Raw genomic sequence first — 24548 nt, 5'->3', positions numbered from 1 at the left:
TGCACAGGGTGATGTCGAGAGCTCTCTCTACCTCTCTGTTCTCTCGTCGCTCGCTTCAATGGGCTCATAGCTCATTTACTACGATGCTTATGGGTCAAGGGGGTGCAGTGCAGTGCGTATATATAGTCTCCCAAAGTCCTAACTGAAGAAAGAACGAACGGCATGAGAATCCCGGTGTTCGGTTTGCTACTGGCCCATCTCTGACGCGAGGTAAGAGAACGCCTAACAAGGGGTCCCTGTTGTCAGCGACATTCGAGTGCGGTGTGGATGCGAGGAAACGTGCGGGTGGGGGACTAGGTCGGCCGAGTGTAAGAAGTGGGACACGCCTTAGGATGAGTTGTGGGAAGGGAATGTGCTTTTCTCTTTGCTTTTTTTGTTTCTTTTCAATCTTATTTTCTGTATTATTTCCATTTCTATTTTTTGTTTTGCCCATTCAAAATTGAATTTTTTCTGAAACTAAATCACAAGTTAAATGCATAAAACAAAGAACCTCAACATGATGCAAAGCAAAATTTTATATTAATTATTTTATTCATTTATTTTGGGCTAATGTGTTAAATATGCAATACACATATTATTCATTTAAGAAACTATTTTTTTGAATGTATAGACAAATTAAAAAGTTCATTTACAAATTAATATTCATTACTTATTTACTTTACGATAAGGCAATGTATAATCTTTATCAAAAGTTACTTTAACTCAAATATTTTTAAAGAGTGTCTCTAATTATATAGTTTATGAAGGGAATAATCCAGTCTAATAAATAAATTGGAAATCTTTCTATTATTTCTTTTCCCGGGTTTAAAATTAGATTCTAGTTTCAAAGGTTTAAACCTAAATTTTGAATCTACCATAATTTTAATATTATTTTATTATTTATTTTAGGAAGGGCACTCCCAAGGTGTAATCCCTCATTTGAAGGCACTTTAATTTAATACTTTTGGAAAACATTTACTAAAACCAAATTAGGATTTTGGGGTGTTGCACCGAGCTAACTAGTTGGTCATCTGCTATTGTGTGATGGAAACATGTTGCGAGACGGGCAAAAATGCTCATGCCTGGCGTGTCAACTGTTGGTGTTTCGAAACCACTGGCTAGTAATTATTGTGCTGTGTGTGTCTTCGAGCGGATGGTGTACAAAGAGGACACAAGGGTTTATTCTAGTTTGGGCATAACATCCATAAATCCAGTTGACCTGCTCATGTTACCTTGCACTGGTTTGTAGTAGTGGTTACAAACGGGCGAGAGAGGGATTGAGCTCCCAAGTCTCTAGTGTGTGAATATGTGTGCGGTTATAAGTGCTCTGTGCTTTGACTTGTGCTAGTGATGTGTATGTGTGATTGCTTGTCCTCAGAATCGTGTCCCTTTCCCTTCCTTTATAGGCCAAGGTCAAAGACCAACACTGTTACAGGAGCCTAACGGTCAAGAGAATAAAGGTCACGCATTGTCGTGTAGTTTGTTGTCCTCTTGGGTTCCCATCAGTCGAGGGACGCCATGGATGACGCCTTCTTCCTCCATCACGGTACTGTAGGCACACCTAGGCCAACCTGGAGCCCGTCGTTACACTCAGTCATGTCCTACAGCGGTTTATCCAGTGTCCTTTGTTGACTTAATAGCTACGAAGTGGTTGAGCCACTGTCCACCAATAGGTCGTGGTGGATTACATACGCGCTCTGACATACATACTCCCATTTTTGTCAATCGAACCTCTCGCTTAGTCAGACTTGCACATTCTCACCTCTGTAATGGCTAAAGTAATACGACCCTAGGAATACCGCGCCCTGGTGGTCGGGTGCAGTGTCTAATCCAATGACCCTTCCTTGTAAATTGTATTGGTTGGTATAGCTTACCCCTTAAGCCCCGTTTGACATGCTGACAGGTGCCCGAGAACCAGGTACCTGTAGTAGTCCCATGACTCTTAATGGCCCACCTGACGACTAGGTCCCTACTAAGCAACTCAACGAGGTGGAGGTCTCGACCAAGTCCCTATCAAGCAACTCAACGAGGCGGATGTCCCGACCTAGTACCTACTGAGCAACTCAGCGAGTTGGAGGTCCCGACCTAGTCCTGGCAAGGTTGTAATTCAGCACGTGCCCCTGGGCCCCAGCCCACCTATCACTCACCGAATTATCACTCACGTACGCTTGTACTCGCTCGTTATGAAAACGAGGTAGATACTGTTGATTCACGTTAGCCACGACAGGTTGCGTCGTCACCGAATTTCGTCCGGGCCAACAGTGCGGCACACCAAAGGGGTGTCAGGAAGTCTCTGTCAACATAAAAGTCAAAAGAAGCATGATGGTTTGAGGTGTCTAGCGAGCAGTAGTTAACATTCCAGTAATAAAACAAAGTTCAAAAAATATAAGCTTACAAGGTTAAAGGAGAGAGTTATCTTTGGCATTATTGGTATATCACTTGGTGCTCATTTTGGCTGAAAGCCGAGCCCTACAAATCCTATTCACATTTCCTCTCCAACTGCTTTGACCTGCAAGAACAACTAAACTTTGAGGTCATATCCTAATTGCACTGAAATGCAGTCTTGTAGAAACAATACAATTTAGTGGCATGCAATTTTGAATTTTCCCATAAGACCCTAGTCAACGTGAGAACACCTAGAGGGGGGGAGGTGAATAGGTGATCCTGTAAAACTTAAACTTATAGCCACAAAAACTTGGTTAATCGTTAGCACAATAATTGCCAAGTGGCTAGAGAGGAGCCAAAACACAATAACCACAAGAAATCAATCACAGAGATGGCACGGTGGTTATCCCGTGGTTCGGCCAAGTACAAAACTTGCCTACTCCACGTTGTGGCGTCCCAACGGACGAGAGTTGCACTCAACTCCTCTCAAGTGATCCAATGATCAACTTGAATACCACGGTGTTCTTCTTTACTTTAATCTTTACCCGTTTGCGAGGAATCTCCACAACTTGGAGTCTCTCGCCCTTACACTTGAAGTTCACAAAGAAGTACGGAGTAAGGGAGGGAAACAACACACACAAATCCACAGCAAAATGCGCACACACACGGCCAAGAATCGAGCTCAAAAGACTATCTCAAAGTTCTCACTAGAACGGAGCTCGAATCACTGAGAATGACAAACGAATGCGCAAAGACTGAGTGTGGATGATCAAGAATGCTCTAAGGTTGCTTCTGTATTTCCTCCATGCGCCTAGGGGTCCCTTTTATAGCCCCAAGGCAGCTAGGAGCCGTTGAGAGCAAATCTGGAAGGCCAATCTTGCCTTCTGTCGTCGGGTGCACCGGACAGTCCGGTGCCCGATCTCCTTCCTAAAATGGCGCAACCGACCGTTGCAGATCTGGGAGCCGTTGGTGCACCGGACATGTCCGGTGCACACCGGACAGTCCGGTGCCCCCTTCCGACCGTTGGCCTAACCACGTGTCGCGCGCAGATTCCGCTGCCGACCGTTGGCTCGGCCGACCGTTGGCTCACCGGACAGTCCGGTGTACACCGGACAATCCGGTGAATTTTAGCCGTACGCCGTCGGCGAATTCCCGAGAGCGGCCACTTCACGCCGAGTCAGCCTGGCGCACCGGACACTGTCCGGTGTACCACCGGACAGTCCGGTGTGCCAGACTGAGCTGAGTCTTGGCTGTACACAGCCAAGCCTTTTCCACCTCTTTTCTTTTCTTCTTCTTTCTGTTTCTAACACTTAGACAAGTATATTAGTACACAAAACCAATGTACTAAGGCTTAGAAACATACCTTTACTCTTGATTTGCACTTTGTCCATCCATGAGCATAAATTCACATTTAAGCACTTGTGTTGGCACTCAATCACCAAAATACTTAGAAATGGCCCAAGGGCACATTTCCCTTTCAATCTCCCCTTTTTGGTGATTTATGCCAACACAACATAAAGCAACTAGAACAAGTGCAATATCACTTCAAATAAAACTCAAATTTATTTTGATTCATTTTTGGCATATATGGATCATCCTTTGCCACCACTTGGTTTGTTTTTGCAAATCAAACTCAAATCTCTATCTCTAAGTCAAACACACATGTTGAAGCATAAAGAGAGTCATTCCAAAAGAGATTGATCAAAGATTTCAAAAACTCCCCCTTTTTCCCATAATCACTACTTCTCCCCACAAGAAGCCAACTTTTGACAAAAGAGACAATAAAAGAGTTTTGACAAACCAAAAGCTCTACTCTACTATTTTCAAATCTCTCAAGTGGTAGCTAATCCATTTATTGCTTTGGCCTTTATTTTCTCCCCCTTTGGCATCAAACACCAAAACGGGATCAATCTTGGCCCTTTAACCCCATTGCCTCACCAAAATCTTCAATTAGGAGCAAATGGCAATAAGAGTTCATGAGATGAACTTGGAATAAGTTACCCTCTCATCGGAGTGCAGTGGAAGTCTTTCATGGTCCAAGTCCACCTTTTCCCTTTCAATTCTCCTTCGAGACTCCTTTGTTGAGATCAGTGTGTCCGTCGGTCCCCATCGGAGTCTTTGCGGGCTTGGCGTCCTTCATCCCAAACCGCTTCAGCAGGTCTTGCGTGTACTTCGTTTGTGAGATGAAGGTGCCGTCCTTGAGTTGCTTCACTTGGAACCCAAGGAAGTAGTTCAACTCGCCCATCATTGACATCTCGAATTTCTGCGTCATCACCCTGCTAAACTCTTCACAAGACTTTTTATTAGTGGAACCAAATATTATGTCATCGACATAAATTTGGCACACAAACAAATCACCATCACATGTCTTAGTGAAAAGAGTTGGATCGGCTTTCCCAACCTTGAAAGCATTAGCAATTAAGAAATCTCTAAGGCATTCATACCATGCTCTTGGGGCTTGCTTAAGTCCATAGAGCGCTTTAGAGAGCTTACACACGTGGTCGGGGTACCGTTCATCCTCGAAGCCAGGGGGTTGCTCCACGTACACCTCCTCCTTTATTGGCCCGTTGAGGAAAGCGCTCTTCACATCCATTTGGAACAACCTGAAAGAATGGTGAGCGGCATATGCTAGCAAGATACGAATGGACTCTAGCCTAGCCACAGGAGCAAAAGTCTCCTCAAAGTCCAAACCTGCGACTTGGGCATAACCTTTTGCCACAAGTCGAGCCTTGTTCCTCGTCACTACTCCGTGCTCGTCTTGTTTGTTGCGGAACACCCACTTGGTTCCCACAACATTTTGCTTAGGACGAGGCACCAGCGTCCAAACTTCATTCCTCTTGAAGTTGTTGAGCTCCTCCTGCATGGCCAATACCCAATCCGGATCTAGCAAGGCCTCCTCTACCCTGAAAGGCTCAATAGAAGAGACAAAAGAGTAATGCTCACAAAAATTAACTAATCGAGATCGAGTAGTTACTCCCTTGCTAATGTCACCCAAATTTTGGTCGACAGGATGATCCCTTTGAATCACCGCTCGAACTTGGGTTGGAGGTGCCGGTTGCTCTTCTTCCTCCATCACGTGATCATCTTGTGCTCCCCCTTGATCACACGTCTCCTGTTGATGAACCTGTTCATCGTCTTGAGTTGGGGGATGCACCATAGTTGAGGAAGACGGTTGATCTTGCTCCAATTGTTCCCGAGGCCGTACATCTCCAATCGTCATGGTGTGTATCGCGGCCGTTGGAACATCTTCTTCATCTACATCATCAAGATCAACAACTTGCTCTCTTGGAGAGCCATTAGTCTCATCAAATACAACGTCGCTAGAGACTTCAACCAAACCTGATGATTTGTTGAAGACCCTATACGCCTTTGTATTTGAATCATAACCTAACAAAAACCCTTCTACAGCTTTGGGAGCAAACTTAGAATTTCTACCCTTCTTCACTAGAATGTAGCACTTGCTCCCAAATACACGAAAGTAAGATACATTGGGTTTGTTACCGGTTAGTAGCTCATACGACGTCTTCTTGAGGAGGCGATGAAGGTAGACCCTGTTGATGGCGTGGCAAGCCGTGTTCACGGCTTCCATCCAAAAGCACTCGGGGGTCTTGAACTCTCCTAGCATCGTCCTCGCCATATCGATGAGCGTCCTGTTCTTCCTCTCTACCACACCATTTTGTTGTGGTGTGTAGGGAGCGGAGAACTCGTGCTTGATTCCTTCTTCCTCAAGGAACTCCTCCACTTGAAGGTTCTTGAATTCGGATCCGTTGTCGCTCCTTATCTTCTTCACCTTGAGCTCAAACTCGTTTTGAGCTCTCCTTAGGAAGCGCTTGAGGGTTCCTTGGGTCTCAGACTTATCCTGCAAAAAGAATACCCAAGTGAAGCGGGAAAAGTCATCCACAATAACTAAACCATACTTACTTCCCCCTATGCTTAGATAGGCGACGGGTCCGAAGAGGTCCATATGTAGCAGCTCCAGGGGTCTTGATGTGGTCATCACATTCTTGCTGTGATGTGCTCCTCCCACCTGTTTACCTGCTTGACATGCTGCACAAGGTCTATCTTTTTCGAAAGTAACATTGGTTAGACCTATCACGTGTTCTCCCTTTAGAAGTTTGTGAAGGTTCTTCATCCCCACATGTGCTAAGCGGCGATGCCACAGCCAGCACATGCTAGTCTTAGCGATTAAGCATGCATCTAGACCGGCCTCCTCTTTTGCAAAATCAACTAAATAAAGTTTGTCGTCTAGTGCACCCTTAAATGCTAGTGAACCATCACTTCTTCTAAAGACAGACACATCTACATTTGTAAATAGACAGTTATATCCCATATTGCATAATTGACTAACCGATAGCAAATTATATCCAAGAGACTCTACTAAAAACACATTAGAGATAGAGTGCTCATTAGAAATTGCAATTTTACCTAACCCTTTTACCTTGCCTTGATTCCCATCACCGAATATAATTGAATCTTGGGAATCCTTATTCTTGACGTAGGAGGTGAACATCTTCTTCTCCCCCGTCATATGGTTTGTGCATCCGCTGTCGATAATCCAGCTTGAACCCCCGGATGCATAAACCTGCAAGGCAAATTTAGGCTTGGGTTTTAGGTACCCAACTCATGTTGGGTCCTACAAGGTTAGCACAAATATCCTTAGGGACCCAAATGCAAGTTTTGTCTCCCTTGCATCTTGCCCCTAATTTTCTAGCAACTATCTTCCTATCTTTTCTACAAATAGCAAATGAAGCATTTAAAGCATGATATATTGTAGAAGGTTCATTAGCTTTCCTAGGAACATTAACACCATTTCTCCTAGGCATATTATGAACAACATTTCTCCTACCAACATTTCTATCATGCACATAAGAAGAACTAGAAGCAAACATGTCATGAGACTCAAAAGCATCATATGCATTACAACTCCTATAAGCATTTCTAGATTGTCTCCTATCATGGTACATAAAAGCATGGTTCTTTTGCACACTACTAGCCATAGGGGCCTTCCCTTTCTCCTTGGCGGAGATGGGAGCCTTATGGCTTGTCAAGTTCTTGGCTTCCCTCTTGAAGCCAAGACCATCCTTAATTGAGGGATGTCTTCCAATTGTGTAGGCATCCCTTGCAAATTTTAACTTATTGAATTCACTTTTGCTAGTCTTAAGTTGGGCATTAAGACTAACCAATTCATCATTAAGTTTGGAAATTGAGACTAGGTGTTCACTACAAGCATCAATGTCAAAATCTTTACACCTAGTGCAAATCACAACATGTTCTACACAAGATGTTAATTTACTAGATTTTTCTAGCTTAGCATTTAAATCATCATTTGTGCTTTTTAAGCTAGAAATTGAATCATGACATGTAGACAACTCACAAGAAAGCATTTCATTTCTCTTACTCTCTAAAGCAAGTGATTTTTGTGCTTCTACAAACTTATCATGTTCTTCATATAAAAGGTCCTCTTGTTTTTCTAATAGCCTATTCTTATCATTCAAGGTATCAATGAGTTCATTTATCTTATCTATCTTAGATCTATCTAAGCCCTTGAATAAGCATGAATAGTCTATGTCATCATCATCACTAGACTCATCATCACTAAAAGAAGCATAAGTGGAGTCTCGAGTACTCACCTTCTTCTCCCTTGCCATAAGGCATGTGTGACGCTCGTTGGGGAAGAGGGATGACTTGTTGAAGGCGGTGGCGGCGAGTCCTTCATTGTCGGAGTCGGAAGAGGAGCAGTCCGAGTCCCACTCCTTGCCTAGATGCGCCTCGCCCTTTGCCTTCTTATAGTTCTTCTTCTTCTCCCTCTTGTTCCCTTGATCCTGATCACTATCATTGTCGGGACAGTTAGCAATAAAATGACCAAGCTTACCACATTTGAAGCATGAGCGCTTCCCCTTTGTCTTGGTCTTGCTTGGCTGCCCCTTGCTACCTTTTAGCGCCGTCTTGAATCTTTTGATGATGAGAGCCATCTCTTCATCATTAAGTCCGGCAGCCTCAATTTGTGCCACCTTGCTAGGTAGCATCTCCTTGCTTCTTGTAGCCTTGAGAGCAAGAGGTTGAGGCTCATTGATTGGACCGTTTAGAGCGTCGTCGACGTATCTCGCCTCCTTGATCATCATCCGCCCGCTTACGAATTTTCCGAGTACCTCCTCGGGCGTCATCGTCATGTACCTGGGATTTTCACGAATATTGTTTACGAGATGAGGATCAAGAACGGTAAAGGACCTTAGCATTAGGCGGACGACATCGTGGTCCGTCCATCGCGTGCTTCCGTAGCTCCTTATTTTGTTGATAAGGGTCTTGAGCCGGTTGTAAGTTTGGGTTGGCTCCTCTCCCCTTATCATTGCGAATCGTCCAAGCTCGCCTTCCACCAACTCCATTTTAGTGAGCATGGTGATGTCGTTCCCCTCGTGAGAGATCTTGAGGGTGTCCCATATCTGCTTGGCATTGTCCAAGCCGCTCACCTTATTGTACTCTTCCCTGCACAAAGATGCTAATAGAACAGTAGTAGCTTGTGCATTTCTATGGATTTGTTCATTTATAAGCATAGGGCTATCCGAGCTATCAAATTTCATTCCATTCTCTACAATCTCCCATATGCTTGGATGGAGAGAGAATAAATGACTACGCATTTTGTGACTCCAAAATCCGTAGTCCTCCCCATCGAAGTGTGGAGGTTTGCCAAGAGGAATGGAAAGCAAATGCGAATTCGAACTATGTGGAATACGAGAATAATCAAATGAAAAGTTCGAATTGACCGTCTTCCTGTAGTCGTTGTCGTCGTCCTTTTGGGAAGAAGAGGATTCGTCGCTGTCGTAGTAGACGATCTCCTTGATGCGCCTTGTCTTCTTCTTCTTCCCATCTTTGCGCTTGTGGCTTGAGCCCAAGTCGGTAGACTTGTCATTCTTCGGCTCGTTGAAGATAGACTCCTTCTCGTTGTTGTCGACCACCATCCCCTTTCTCTTAGGATCCATCTCTTCGGGCAATTAGTCCCTTCTTGAAGAGAACTGCTCCGATACCAATTGAGAACACCTAGAGGGGGGTGAATAGGTGATCCTGTAAAACTTAAACTTATAGCCACAAAAACTTGGTTAATCGTTAGCACAATAATTGCCAAGTGGCTAGAGAGGAGCCAAAACACAATAACCACAAGAAATCAATCACTGAGATGGCACGGTGGTTATCCCGTGGTTCGGCCAAGTACAAAACTTGCTTACTCCACGTTGTGGCGTCCCAACGGACGAGAGTTGCACTCAACTCCTCTCAAGTGATCCAATGATCAACTTGAATACCACGGTGTTCTTCTTTACTTTAATCTTTTCCCGTTTGCGAGGAATCTCCACAACTTGGAGTCTCTCGCCCTTACACTTGAAGTTCACAAAGAAGTACGGAGTAAGGGAGGGAAACAACACACACAAATCCACAGCAAAATGCGCACACACACGGCCAAGAATCGAGCTCAAAAGACTATCTCAAAGTTCTCACTAGAACGGAGCTCGAATCACTGAGAATGACAAACGAATGCGCAAAGACTGAGTGTGGATGATCAAGAATGCTCTAAGGTTGCTTCTGTATTTCCTCCATGCGCCTAGTGGTCCCTTTTATAGCCCCAAGGCAGCTAGGAGCCGTTGAGAGCAAATCTGGAAGGCCAATCTTGCCTTCTGTCGTCGGGTGCACCGGACAGTTCGGTGCACACCGGACACTGTCCGGTGCCCGATCTCCTTCCTAAAATGGCGCAGCCGACCGTTGCAGATCTGGGAGCCGTTGGTGCACCGGACATGTCCGGTGCACACCAGACAGTCTGGTGCCCCCTTCCGACCGTTGGCCTGGCCACGTGTCGCGCGCAGATTCCGCTGTCGACCGTTGGCTCGGCCGACCGTTGGCTCACCGGACAGTCCGGTGTACACCGGACAGTCCGGTGAATTTTAGCCGTACGCCGTCGGCGAATTCCCGAGAGCGGCCACTTCACGCCGAGTCAGCCTGGCGCACCGGACACTGTCCGGTGTACCACCGGACAGTCCGGTGTGCCAGACTGAGCTGAGTCTTGGCTGTACACAGCCAAGCCTTTTCCACCTCTTTTCTTTTCTTCTTCTTTCTATTTCTAACACTTAGACAAGTATATTAGTACACAAAACCAATGTACTAAGGCTTAGAAACATACCTTTACTCTTGATTTGCACTTTGTCCATCCATGAGCATAAATTCACATTTAAGCACTTGTGTTGGCACTCAATCACCAAAATACTTAGAAATGGCCCAAGGGCACATTTCCCTTTCACAACGTGCTAAAACATATACAAAATAAACTCCTACAAGATGCATGAGTTGAAAGTATAGTTTTCATCAGGAATTACTTAATTTTTTGGTCCAAGACGTGTCCTAAAGTGTTTGTTGTGCTGTTCAAATCTAGAATACCATCCTGAGCCTCACTGAGCAGATTGGCAAAAAAATCAATAGTGCCGGACAATCATCACATATCCACATAAGTAGGTGTCAATAAAAGAATTCATGTGAAAAAAGATATTAGTAAAAAAATATTTGTTATGAAACAATGTAACAAAAAATGGTATATCAAATAAGCACTGCATGGATTATTGTAGATGCCGCAATACTGCAAGGATAAATACTTCACATTAGTAAAGGAGTGGAAAATAACAAAGGAGTGGAAAATAACAGGAATATAAAAGAAATTTAATGACACAAACTGGATCAAGCTTGTTAGCTAGTAAAGATTTGACATTGGATTAGTGGAACAGAGTGGCAAATTATATTGGCTCCACTCTAGAATAATCCAGACATAGAGGTCATGAGAAAGATTATATCTATCAATTGTTTTGATCTACCACATTATCTATTCAAGAGATTATCTTCACCGTGCTAACATGACAACTTAACTTTTATCCTATACTTGTATGTGGTAAGGGGTAAACCAGGTCATTAAACAATGACATGTAAAAATTATTATAAATACACTTTAGAAGATAATTTGGCCTCTCCAATAGCCTTACAATTAAGAATTTCATCATTCCTAATTCATATCAGAAATCAACAGGAGGGCGAGGAGGTCCACCTGAACATCTCCACTATCTTTAGTGGGGGAAGCGGGATGCATCGACGGAGAGGCGGAGAGAGAGGCTCAATGAGAGGTCATCGGCGCGTCGAGGAAGAGGAAGGCGTGCATAGGTGCGCAAAGTCAGAGGCGGAGCAGGGGGAGCCCGAGCAGCAGCGTGCTCCTGTAGGAGACCATCCCGAACATTGCGTGGAGCAGGAACAATGACTCCGATGTCTCTTCTAACTTCGGTGGCGGGGCGGTACGTTGGAGGAGAGTGGAGGGCAACATAGCTCCTCCTCAACGTGGTGTGTCGCCGCCGCATCAGCGTGGGTCCCGAGCGGCGAGGGCACGAAAATGGGATGGTAGAGGAGTTGAAAGGCGATCGGCATCGCGTGGAGGAGCGTGCGAAGAAGGATGCCGTGGTACGGGGTTGACAAGGGGCGTGGGTGGCGGGGAAGCTTCCAGCGTCGAGGCCGAGGTGGTGGCTAGCACCGTGCAGGAGGAGCAGAGTCGCTGAGATGCCCTAGAGGTGTCAGCTGCCCCGATAGGTCGAAGAGGGAGGAGCCAGGGCGGAGATCGACGCGAACGACTCATTTCATTTCAGCTGGATTGAAGAAAAACTCGGGTCCGCAGCCACAGGTCAGCAAGCCGGAAGCAGCAACACTCGTGAAGCACGAGGAGGGCCTCAATTCCCAGCGTCTTTTAAGACTTTAGATGAAGCATTGTCAGACTGTACCTTGTCTGGCTGGTTTGAAACACAATTTCCCATCTCAACCTCCTGCTCTACAATTGCATCACCTTTATCCTCCTTTGCTTTGAAGGCCGCCCAAAGGTTGTGTTTGATTTAGAATGTTGTAATTATATTAAATAGTACAAGTTCAAATGTATAGACTTGAGGGCACGATTGTAATTTTTTTGAAGATGTATTCCGCGACTATAAATAGGGAATAGTGCCATGCATTAGCTCTCTCTCTCTCTCTCGATCAAAAGAGAACAAATCGTTTTGTCTTCAAAGTTGTATTTACTTCTCCTTCTCTGTTGTAACTTCGTGAAGTCGAAGGTATTCATGTATCCCTTTTGTCACACAATATGAAAGAAGAAAAGAATAATTTCTTACGAAATTAAATTGTGTCTCTTACTTTCATGATATAAATGACACATCTGAAGTATTCTTTACATTTTCTTCACTCAACTTCAACTTCATCATTTACTCAACCTTTCTCCTGAAGGCTAAGAGCTAATGGATGAAGATGGAATATGATCTAATGGTGTTGCCTTGTTTATGACCATCCAAAGGTATAAAAAACAAGTGACCAACAGAGCGTATGAGTTGAAGCAAGATCTGTAGATACTGGATAAATGTATCTTTTTGAAGACTTATGAATTGGAGAGTTGCTCTTGTGTAATATCAAAACATGTTGAAAATAAAGACAGAAAAAACAAGAATTGGGAAAATTCTTGTTGTCCATTTTAACTTCCATCGGCGTGTCCACGTGCCGACAGGAATTAGTTAATCCAAGTTGGCTATATGAGAGCTAACAATAGTTAATTAATCCTCACTGGCCAGACTGACAGCCGATGTGAGTTAATTAATCCATGTCGGCTCAACACCATAACCAACGGGAGTTATTCTTCCATATGAGGAGCCTTCAAGTCCCTTTCTCTCCTTCGCGCACGACTCCCACACATGAGCTAACAGTCGTGACCTCTTTTTCCTTGTTGTTGCACGTCCGACGCTCCCCTAGCCGCACTTGACTCATCGTGGCCGCACCCGGCCCACGGTCGTCCTCCCTCGTCGACACGCCGCCTCGGCCATCCACTACCGCCCACGACTGTGCCTCATCTCTCGTTGACCGTGGCGCCCTCGGTGCATCTTCAAATGTCGGTTGTGTTCACCCCATCCCCGCGCTAGTCAACACCTCCCATGCCTCCGGCCAACACGCAAGTGCCCTTTTCCCTATGCAAATGAACATAGTTAATTACAATTAGTTTAAAAAGGGATGTTGATTATTCTTGTAGGTGTTAGTATGACCGACAAAAGTTAGATGTGGTATGATTAGAGTTAGTTTGTTATTGTGAAGTGATAGTGTGATTCGGATTAATATGAATTTATGCATGATACTAGTTATTTCTAATTTAGTGTTGTGAATACTAATTAATGAGTTTGATGTTATTAATTGATATGATGATATAATTTAACTTTATTATATTGTTGTTGCATCAATATAAATATTAATTGTTTTACTTTATCTCCATCCTCTAATCTTGTATTACACAGTTTAGGTTTTGAAATATTAATTGAATACTTCTTTGCATTTAAACTTGTGCTTTGTTTCGGTTATTTATGATGGACAATACGAATTGAATTGAATGTCTATGGTTTGGTGAACGGATAACTTAACTTGTGAGATGAGATTGTGATTATTGATTAGCTATGATGAGCTTTGATGAATTTGAAATGTTATGTATATGATGTATGTGAATTGTGATATATAATGTATGCGAATTATGATTCATATTATTTGTGCTTTGTTGTGTTCAAATTGGTTGAAAAAATCATAATAGGTTGTGGTGCTTGTGGACTCTAGTCAGGTTGACGGGAGTTAAGCGCTAACGTGGCACCGTTTAGGTTAACTCCTCGAATTAGGAGATGAACTGGAGTTATGGGCTGAACACAGTGATTCCTGTTGACCCATGGTGCTCGATGGGAATTAAATAAACCTCGTCGATAGTCGATGGAAATTAGATAATCCTCGACAAAAAACTAAAAGAAATGACAAACTTTCGGGGATTTATCGAATTATGGTTGTGAGTTTAGGTTACCTTTGGTCGAGCATTCGAGAGCTACTTTTTCTTCTAAAATCCAATCGAAGGGGTGAAAAATAAAAAAACTGTAGTTTTGGGTAGTATATTTTGAAAGCGTCTTAGACCCTGCCTTTAGCTTTTGATTTCATACCTTTTGAGATTGTGAAAATAGAGAGTTATTTTATAGCAGATATGTTTTGTACTTGTTTGAATCAAACAACTTACGTTATTTTCATCGTCCACATCCTACAACAACTTTTTACATCTCAACATTCATAATAATTTCTGAGAAGCCACAACTCAACCAAACACACACTTAGTTTTTTAGCTTTCTTTTTAGTCATAAATGTTGGTATATGCTTCTCTATTTCAGAGCTTTAGGCCTAGGAGCTCATGTAACTTTTGGCTGATTATAGAGGTTGTATTTTATATCTTTTATATAAAAATTATTATTTAAAATATTCTCTAGAATACATTAATCTCTAATATTTTAAAGCATCAGTTTTCACCGCCGTCGTGCGTCATCCCGTCCCTACCGTCCATCTCTCCCTACCTCGCATTTAAATGATAAAAACCAAAATTATAAATGAAAACTCAAACCATAGTTGCTGGCTCTAAAACAGGGGTGAAGGCAGAATTACTGTCGTTGGTGTCGGTTGGCCTACAGGCCATCGTGTTGCTGCATTGTTGTGGCTGATGTGATATTATATGGTCAGTATCAAAAGTAATTAATACATGAGTATTAGAGATGCTATGCACGTCACTGATGGTTGCATGTAGCTCCGCCCGTGCTCTAAACTTATATTCACATCCACTTATCTAGTAGAACACATATATCTTTATGTTTTATATTTTATACCCAAGCCTAAATGGAAACCATAGCATTATACATATACTAACTAGTACTCGTCCATTTCAATTTATAATTATTTTGATTTTTTATACCTAATTTGATCTGCTCGTCTTATTCAAAAAATTTGCAAAGAATAAAAAAATCAAGCCATTCTTAAAATATATTATATGTTAAATGTTATCGTAGTAATAATAAATAATAATTATGATCTTTTATAAAATGAGCCAGTTAAGTTGGTGTAAAGAAATCAAATGAATTATAGGTCTCAGTCGGCTAAGCTTTTGTCGGGCAAACCTCCCTCAAGCTAAATTCAGTCGGCTAGATGTCGTTTAGCGAAAAACTCGATTTACTTACAATTAGACCAATAAAATCATCCTTTGAAGAAAAGATCTCGGGGTCCATCGAGTTGATTGTTGCTCAACTCAAAGCTCGAGGGCTACATCCATTGGGTGCACCTACAACATGGGAAAAGAAGATGCACTCAAAGACAATCAAATAATAGAGTTCATTCATGGAGTCTCGAGCCTATTGTCCTCAAAATTTTGCTTGAGCCTTGGGGGCCTGTGGGAGATAGATATCCCATGTGCCACTAAGGCACCCATACATTCCTTGGGTTGCCTAAGAGGCCCATGATAAGTCGCCCAATAGGACGCACAGTTGGCCTCGCTTGGGTAGGACAAAAACTAATGGAAGTTATGGCGCGCGAGGTAGCTGAAAATCTCGAAGGATACTGCACGGGTATACTGGTGGTGCGCCGTGCGCGTGTCCCACGGAGGGATCACCTCGCGTGTCCCGTGAAGGGGTCACCAGAACTCTGAAGACACGTCCCGTGCGTGGTCGAGCGCCGGATCACTCAGATGATAACCCAGAGAAGGCAACCAAGCACCGAAAGAATAGGAATACTTGTAGCAACAGGAAGTAGACTCGAGTGGACTCAATGATCTATAAAGGAATATCTCTCCAGACAGCTATATAAGGTCGCAGAGGTACCCCTACAAGAAAGAGAGAACACTCCATTAAATTGATAGACAACTTCAACTTCCACATCCCACAATCACTTGTAATCTTCGAACTCATAGCAATCCAATACTCAGCACCACATAGGACGTCGGGTAATACGCACTTGCGGAACCCGAACCTCTATAAATCCCCTGTGTTCCGATGTGCCCCTACACGTATCATCGAGCAGCAATCGACGTTGTCGTCCTTTCAAAAGCTGTACGTGGGTTACCCCGTAGCGCGTCGTCGGGACTAAACACTGATAGTGCGCGTACAAGGAACAAAGTCCTAATAGAACTCGAGGAAGACGGTTCTAACGACTGGATCAGAAAATCAGCACACGAATAAAAAACCTTTTTGATTTTTTAGAAAAGAGTTTAAATCCAAATCCAATTTTTAGATGCGAATTTAAATTCACACACACAAAAATAATGCTCCAGCATGTAGCAGACAAACAAAATATTTATTTTAAGAAAAATATTATTTGAAATGTTTAATCCGTATAAATGTCCTCTAATTCAAATAAATAGCGGACAAAGAAAGATATTTTTATTTAAATTTCAAATTAGAATTTCGCAACGACCAAACATACATGAATGCATTACATTAGCTCACACTTTGTTTTTAATTACTTAGTGCACTCTAGGCGATAGAATCAGCCATTCATGAATACGTCGCCCTTGCCCCTGGCACAACCGTCGAGGTGGCCGAGGGATGGGTGGTGACTAGGGAGGGGAGGAGAGGTGGTGATGGGGTGTAGGGGCGACACGCAGATTCGCGTCATGATTGGTGTAAGCGGTAGACGATAACGCCTAGAACGAGGACGGGGTGCGGTGCTGAGGCCGAGGAGAACGGGCCAGGGAGGAGGACACCGGAGGCAGTGGCCGAGTGGCGGCTGCGGTGAACGCAGGGGGGGGGGTCGCGAGCGGGGATGACGGGGTTGGGGCACGGTATCACCGTGCACGGCTACATTAATTGATACTTAATATATAAGTAGTAGAGATTTAGTTAATTATATATAAAAGTGGAACTTTAATTTAAGATCAGGTGAGGTATATTGTGAACAACAAAATTATTTGTTTTTTAAAATATAGGATCAATCGATGTTATTATTTGTAATAAAGTAGAGAATGTAATGATTAGTGTAGAAAAATAATAATAATAATTTTATGATGATTTTTAATCTTGAATACGATGCCTTTTATGGCCTCATTGAATTTTGAAAACAATTCAACCTATACATACAAATCAGGTTTTAGAAGCAAGGGATCGAATAAACTGAGGGAATACATTTCCTCATTGACATCTTAATTATAAAGATTATTTTGAGTTTTGACGTGTAAAACAAATTTAGAAAGTTTGTAAATTTGTAGAAGAAATAAAGAAACAGAAATACAAAGTTTGTAAAAGAAACAGCAAGCACACGTACGTACATGCATGGTTGTTTTGACGTCTAAAATAAATTTACAAAGTTTGTAAAAGAAAAAGAAACAAAAATACAAACTGCGCCACGTCGTGTACACGCAGAGCGGGCAATACAATACGTACATGCATGAATTTATTCCCTATATGCCACTGAAAAATATACTCATTCCTTGTATGCCACTGGCCCCACATGTCATAGACACCAAAAAATATACCTATATGCCACTCAGTGGCACACAAGGGATGAGTATAAAATCTGATGGCATACCAGGAATTTTCTCTACATGCATATGGTCTGTCGGCATCTTTTCACGTAGACGCAAGATTCGACTCTGATCAATCAGCATTTCAAGATATATCACCTATTTATCTTTTCACGTAGATAGATAGTAGATCGATCGTTTCACAGGTCAAAATTCTGTTGTCAAACTTATCTGGAAAAGGTGTATATAAACACCTCGCTAGCTAGCGCTAGCTACCTGCCTGTCCGTGCAAAACTATTAAGCGCAGCTAGCCGATAAACCATCACCTGCATCGTCCCCGGCGACGAGAGAACGTACGCTAGCCGGCCGTCACCACCTGGAGATCGGAGATCGGTGGCATATGGCCGCCAACGACCACGTCTTCCGGGCCACCAACGAGGCATCCGTCGCCCTCCTGCGCAGCCTCCGCGCCGGAACCGTCGACCAGAGATTCAAAGCCTTCATCCACCACGCGGACGTCTACACCGCTGCCCCTGAGGAGCTGGTCGCCGGCCTGGAGCCGGTGCCGGGCACCAACGTGACGGAGGACGGGTACAACAGACAGTGGTACATATACTGTCCAAAGCGATACAAGAACGGCGAGGGAAGGACCAGCGGGCACAGGCTGCGCGCGGTGGAGACCGCCGGGACGTGCTGGCACTCGGAGACTGGCCCGAAGTCCATGCAGGGCTTGCCCGGCGCCACGGTCTGCAGCCTATCCTACGGCCACAAGGAGAAGGAGAACGAGGGGACGTCAGGTCGGCATCGCTTCCACCGAATGGGATGGAGGATGTTCGAGTACGATGACACCCAGGGCGGCGGCGGCGACCACGTGCTGTGCAAGGTGCACCGTTCGTCCTCGTCTCTGGCCAAGAACAAGTCCAAGGCCAAGAGGACGGCGACAGGCGACCACCCCGAGGCGCCGCCAACCAAGGTGATCCACGACGTGCAGGTCCAGATGCAGGACCCCGCCGGCGCCATCTTCACCGGTGCTTACCCGACGATGGATGATCCCCTGCTGATGGTCAGAGGCGAGGAGGCATCAGAGGCGGAGCACGGTGGCGACTTGGGCAAGTTCAACGTCGGTGACTTGCTCAACATCGACAATGTCGATTGGAAAACTTTGCTAGACAATGCCGATGGGAAGCAGCAGCAACAACAACCATGTGCTGAGCCGGCCAAGCAGAGCAGCGTGCAGGTGCAGGTGGACCCCGCCGCCACTTTGATGCCCTCCAATGTTCATGGTCATGAACAAGGCGAGGATTCCATGATGGTCGGAGGCGAGGAAGAACAGCGTCGACGCATTGAGGAGCAGGTCAGCGTCGACGACTTGCTCGACGTCAACAATGTCGATTGGAAAGCTTTGCTAGATATGCTAGAAGACGATGAGGAGCAGGGGCTGCCACTCACTACACGACGGTTGATCTTTAGCGACCCTTATTAGGGACCGACGGTTGGTCGCTAAAACATATGGACCGACAGTTGGTCGCTAAATGCGTTTATAGCGACGGTCTGTGGGTCGCTAAAAGTCTAGAAAGTTAACGACTTATGGTTGGTCGCTATAGAGGTAAGTGTGTGACTGATGGTGAGTCGCTATAGGGGTACGTGATTTTTGTGTTTCTTATTTACTCACCAAAGCCCATCTAAAGTGGGCCTAGGTCAGTGTCCATCCCTCTCGGTCCCTGCCCGCCACTTCGTCTGCTCTCCATCCCTCTTCTGTCCCCATGCCGCGCCCGCCGCCGCCTAGGTCAGTGTCCATCCCTCTCGGTCCCTGCCCGCCACTTCGTCTGCTCTCCATCCCTCTTCCGTCCCCATGCCACGCCCACCGCCGCTTGCTTCTCCACTTTTTTGACTGTTTTTCCTGCCGTCCTAGCTATGGGCTCCGCCGAGGGGGATGGAAGCGCATTGCCGGAATTCGCCGAGGTAACGTCCCCAACCGGCCGCTACGGCAAACCTCCCCAGCCTGACCGCCCGCGCCGCCCGACCGCGATGCCACCCACGCCGCCGGAGACGGAGACGGAGACGGAGCCGGAATTCGCCGAGGTCAACCCCACCGGCCGCTACGGGCGGGTAATGCCTCTCTTCCCTTCCCCCGACCACCCTCCCCGCCTCCGATTTGGATCGGCTCCATGGTTTCTGATGCGCTCATTGCTCAAAGTTCCAAGCCCGATGCCACTCTCTCTATATATGAATATGATGCCTCACATATTGCCTTTTTGTTGGGAATCCTGATCTCCTTTCATTTAAAATACGTGACCGCATTGCTCTGTTGTGACTGCCCGATGCATTGTCTCCATTTCAGTTCCCAATTCCATTTTGTACCTTCTGTCCTAGGCTATCAACTCGACATTTTGGTATGGCGGTTACGGGCTTACAGCTAGGGTGGTTTTACTTGGTGCTATCAAATGAAGACCCACATGTTTAGTACGGTCTTAAGTAAATTGTGTCGTTTTCTCCCTTTACTCTGTGCATTACATTTATCTTCAGTATGTATATATTTTACCATTCATATTGCTTGGATACTTCAAGTAACTCTGTCAATTAATCTTATGCATGTTTATGCATTTATCACTTGGAGCACTAGTTTCTAGCTGCTGGTAATTGAACGGTTTTCCATCCATCATAAACAGCGCAGTTCTAGAAATTGTTTATTTCTAGTAAGACCAAGATCATGTGCGTATGCACTTCATTTGAGAGATTCTCTTAGTCAATCTTGATAAGAAGGCAAGTCCAACATTTTCTTTAGACGCCTTGACTTTTGCGTTATGTCCACAACTGTTTTTAGCGATAATCTATAATGTTAATTAACACTTATATCTGCTTCAATGCTATCCAGTTGGGTTCCTTGATTTATATTTTATTGGCATAGATACAAAGCTTTCGATCAACTTGAAGGACTAGAAGTTGCTTGGAACCAGATCAAAGTTGGAGATTTACTTCGGAACAATGATGATTTGGAGAGGCTGAGATCAGAAGTGCGGTTGCTTAAAACCCTCAAGCATAAAAACATAATAAAGTTCTACAATTCATGGCTTGACAAAAGAAGCAACAATATAAATTTCATCACGGAGGTTTTCACATCAGGGACGTTGCGCCAGTACGTGCCTCTTTGATTGTAATTGTTTTTCTTCGGATATTTTGTGCAAGCTGGATTAAGTAACTGAAACTATTTGGGTTAACATTGTTGTTATCACACAGTCATAATACTAAGAGGAAACAACAATGATATGAACACAATTTACAAGATAAATACATTTTAGATCTTTGAAAATACATGACCTTTCTCTTGCTGAACCTTGTAACGACCTTTTCCTTTTTTGTTTAGGTACCGGATTAAGCACAAGAAGGTAGACATTAGAGCTTTAAAGAAATGGTCAAGGCAAATCTTGAGTGGTCTTGTCTACCTGCACAGCCATGATCCACCAGTGATCCATAGAGACTTAAAATGTGACAATATATTCACGAATGGAAACCAGGGTGAAGTAAAGATTGGAGACCTTGGTTTAGCGAATATCCTGGATAATGCACGTTCAGCTCATAGTATCATTGGTAAGCACAGATATATAGAAAAGTATCTGATGTTAGTTTACTTGTCCATCCAATTACTTTTAGCTATTTCTTTCAGAGTGAAAATTCCATATGGATCTTGGCTAAACATGAAGCCATAAATATGCATTTTAGTTAGGGCGATCTTCATTATTTTCTGACATGGCTATAAATGAGCAAACAGACTTGTTCAACTGTGAGTACTGTACTGGAAGCATGGCTGTGCCTAGAAATTACATAAGTAGCCGCTAGCATGATTGGTAATATTGCAGATTGGTAAATGCATTGCTAAAGTCACTGAAAAAATATTCTCACAGATCAAGATGTAACTGCGATTGCAGAAATGATAGATGCTGAAATATGTTCGCATATTCCTGATTGGGCAGCAGAGGAGTCAATTGACAACCAAGGGGATGAAGCTGCTTACTCTGAGACCCATAGTTCAGATGGTGATGAGGGAACTTCTGAACTGAGTGATGAGATCGGTTGCCGCTACACCCACATCGGCGACATGCACTGGATCTTCGCCCGCCATCAGCGCTCGTGATCAGTGTTCGTCGTTCAGTCACCATTTTGGAAACACCGGGTGGAGGGGAATATGGAATATAGGGAGATCCACAGTGTAACTTAATTTTTCAAAACATTATCTTAGCCTGTCAGGTTCTAGAATACAACCTATTCAGTAGTAACTTATTGTGTTTTCTTAATATGCTGCAGCCTTCTCAGTAGAATACAACCTACTGAGAAGCAACTTCCATTTTGCTCTAATACCAAATTCTCTACTGGGAAATGAATGTTTTCTTTGATTGCATTTGTGTCATCCGGCATCCCACAATTATAATTGTTCAATATATGTATGCATTATACTTCTCAGTTCTGTCAACTTATTGAACTTTGTGGCTGAAGTATTTTTCCTTCATGTATTACAGTGCAGAAAACAAAAGGATCTTTACCTTTGGATGGTGATGCTATGTAGAAGAACACTGCAGCAAGTTCTTCTTAGGAATAAGGTAATAAATTTTGTTCAAGAAGAAACACTTTTATATTTGCTTCAGTTTAATGCTTGTTTGATTTCCGTGGTTCTTCGTTTAATCATTTTGGTAGAAAGAAACACTTGTATCCTTAGTTCTATAATCATTTGTTTAGTGTAAAAAAGGTGTGGAGTAACGGAGCAAGAAAGAGGGTTATTGCCCCATTTTAGGTGACCAATATGTTTCCCTAATCAAAATGCGATCAGTATATGGATGATGCTTACATGATGTCAGTTGCATGGCTGTAAAAAAAAGGTGTTTAGATTTATATGAGCCATCAACTTAATGATGATTAACCTTGATTTGCAAATGTAGCAACAATATACTAATTTGGTGTACTTTTTTCTAGGGTGTTCTCGACAAAGAAAGCTTGTACCTTAAAACAGGAGGATACAAGAAGCTGGAGTGATTGTCTGAAGGCTTTTGAACTGCTTGAAGCATTAGTGTAGCTTTGGTGCTTTTGTGACTGATCAACTCTGGAGCAGCTAGAGTGATGTAGTTGTGGGCTTTTGAACAATAGCTGGAGTGATATGAAACATTAGTGATGTAGTTGTGGGCTTTTGAACTGCTTCAAGCTGGAGTGATGTCAATGTGGTGCTTTTGTGATTGATCACCTTTGGAGTTTTTGTGAATGATCTAGCTAGCTATCTGTAAATGATCTAGTTGTGAATGATATTATAATTGTGATGCTTTTGTGAATATATAATTGTGGTGCTTTTGTGTTTATGTGATGGATTTATGACTGCGGTATACTGATTAATTGTGTATGCCTTTATGATTTGTGTATAAGAATATGTGATTTGTGGTGCTTAATTAAATGTATATTATTATTAATAACAACTGTAAAAAGGGGGACTTTCTGTTGGTTGCTAAATGTATAGTATGACGACTTACGGTTAGTTGCTAAATCTCTAGTACAGCAACCCACGGTTGGTCGCTAAATATACAATATTAGCAATGGACGGTCGGTCGCTAAAAAGATGTCGGTCGCTAAAGCCTTTAGCGACGGCACTTACAGCGACCATCCTTATGGGTCGCTAAAAGTTTTTAGCGACCAACCGTAGGTCGCTGAAGGTCGTTTTAGCAACCAACCGTAGGTCGCAGTAAGTGAACCGTCGTGTAGTGACTGCAGCAGCAGCCATGCCCTGAGCCGGCGGCCGAGCAGAGCCAGAGCAGCAGGATCGAGGACCCGGCCGTGCCACCCGTTTGAAAACACAATACGCTTCTCTGCTGATTGTAAACACTTTACAGGGACATTAAATATCATCTTGTCTTGAACCAAAGAAATATAATTATGCATGGTTGTTTTACTTTATTAATATTTATGATCAGTGATTTATGTTATTCATATAATTGTTCATCAGATCTAGTGTAGCGTCAATCTTTTGCAGTTAGCTGTTGTGTTGTTATGTCAGACAAGTGGATGCTTGTCGGAGATTGCCGGAGTTTCAACCACTGCCTTGGCCGCCGGCGAGCTCTCAACTACAACACGTGGGGGCTTTTGAAACATTCTACCGGTTACGGACACAAACATGCTCTGGCTGAAACTGACTAAACTGACACAAGCTTATTCAGACAAATGGGTGTTTATATCCTATCCACATTATGGCTTTGGCAAATCACGCGCAAGTCGGTTTTTGTCATGATTATTGATCAGTATGTGATGAACATTATTCGTCAACTCTAGTGATATAGCGTCAAGACCAGAACAGATTTTAGATTAATCTTCAGACAAGTGGTCTAAAATTAATCATCTTCGGGCAACGGACCTAAAGAATGTCTGATGCTTAATACTAGATGTAATGTAACAGTAGTTCGTTGGAGTCACAAGCTCGTCCAATTTTAACATGGTTTCAGCACCACAATCACATGCTTTCTGAATTCTGATAACTAATAGCACTCTCTGCTTGCCCATAATTTCATGGAGCACAAGGGGTGTGCTGTAGACCACTCAAGGTCTCTAGATTGGACAGTTAGAAAAAAAAATCTCCAGATTGCATCTTCTAGTATGTGATATACAGATGAACAATAAGCAACTAATCTGGGATATGACGATTATGAGTATAAACAAATGAAATGTGGCTAGCCCTTTTCATACAAAAACATAGAAAATAGAAAGGAAAACATTTATTTCAATCTTACTTCAGATTAGTTAGGAAAGATGAATACACAAGACATTCAAACATGTTAAAATGTTAACCGAACATTAATAGTTCCAAAATAAAAAC

The 24548-nt window shown here is 43.4% G+C and overlaps 1 protein-coding gene and 1 pseudogene across 1 annotated transcript; one reads left to right on the top strand and one right to left on the bottom strand.

Moving 5' to 3' along the window:
• Nucleotides 1-18458: 18458 nt before the first annotated feature.
• Nucleotides 18459-18992, bottom strand: LOC109943190 (uncharacterized; annotated as a pseudogene).
• Nucleotides 18993-19618: 626 nt separating this feature from the next.
• Nucleotides 19619-23098, top strand: LOC109943077 (probable serine/threonine-protein kinase WNK2). The gene is made up of 5 exons (XM_035963595.1): nt 19619-19813; nt 20602-20840; nt 21069-21292; nt 22219-22299; nt 22670-23098. Exons 1-4 carry the CDS (start codon nt 19619-19621, stop codon nt 22263-22265), a joined length of 705 nt encoding a protein of 234 aa, XP_035819488.1. The 3' UTR covers nt 22266-22299; nt 22670-23098.
• The last annotated feature ends 1450 nt before the right edge of the window (nt 23099-24548 follow it).

This window comes from Zea mays, chromosome 10 (assembly GCF_902167145.1).
Source record: "Zea mays cultivar B73 chromosome 10, Zm-B73-REFERENCE-NAM-5.0, whole genome shotgun sequence".
Classification (NCBI taxonomy): Eukaryota; Viridiplantae; Streptophyta; class Magnoliopsida; order Poales; family Poaceae; genus Zea; species Zea mays.
Note: the sequence above shows the minus strand (reverse complement) of the source record. Positions and strands in the feature narration are given on the sequence as shown.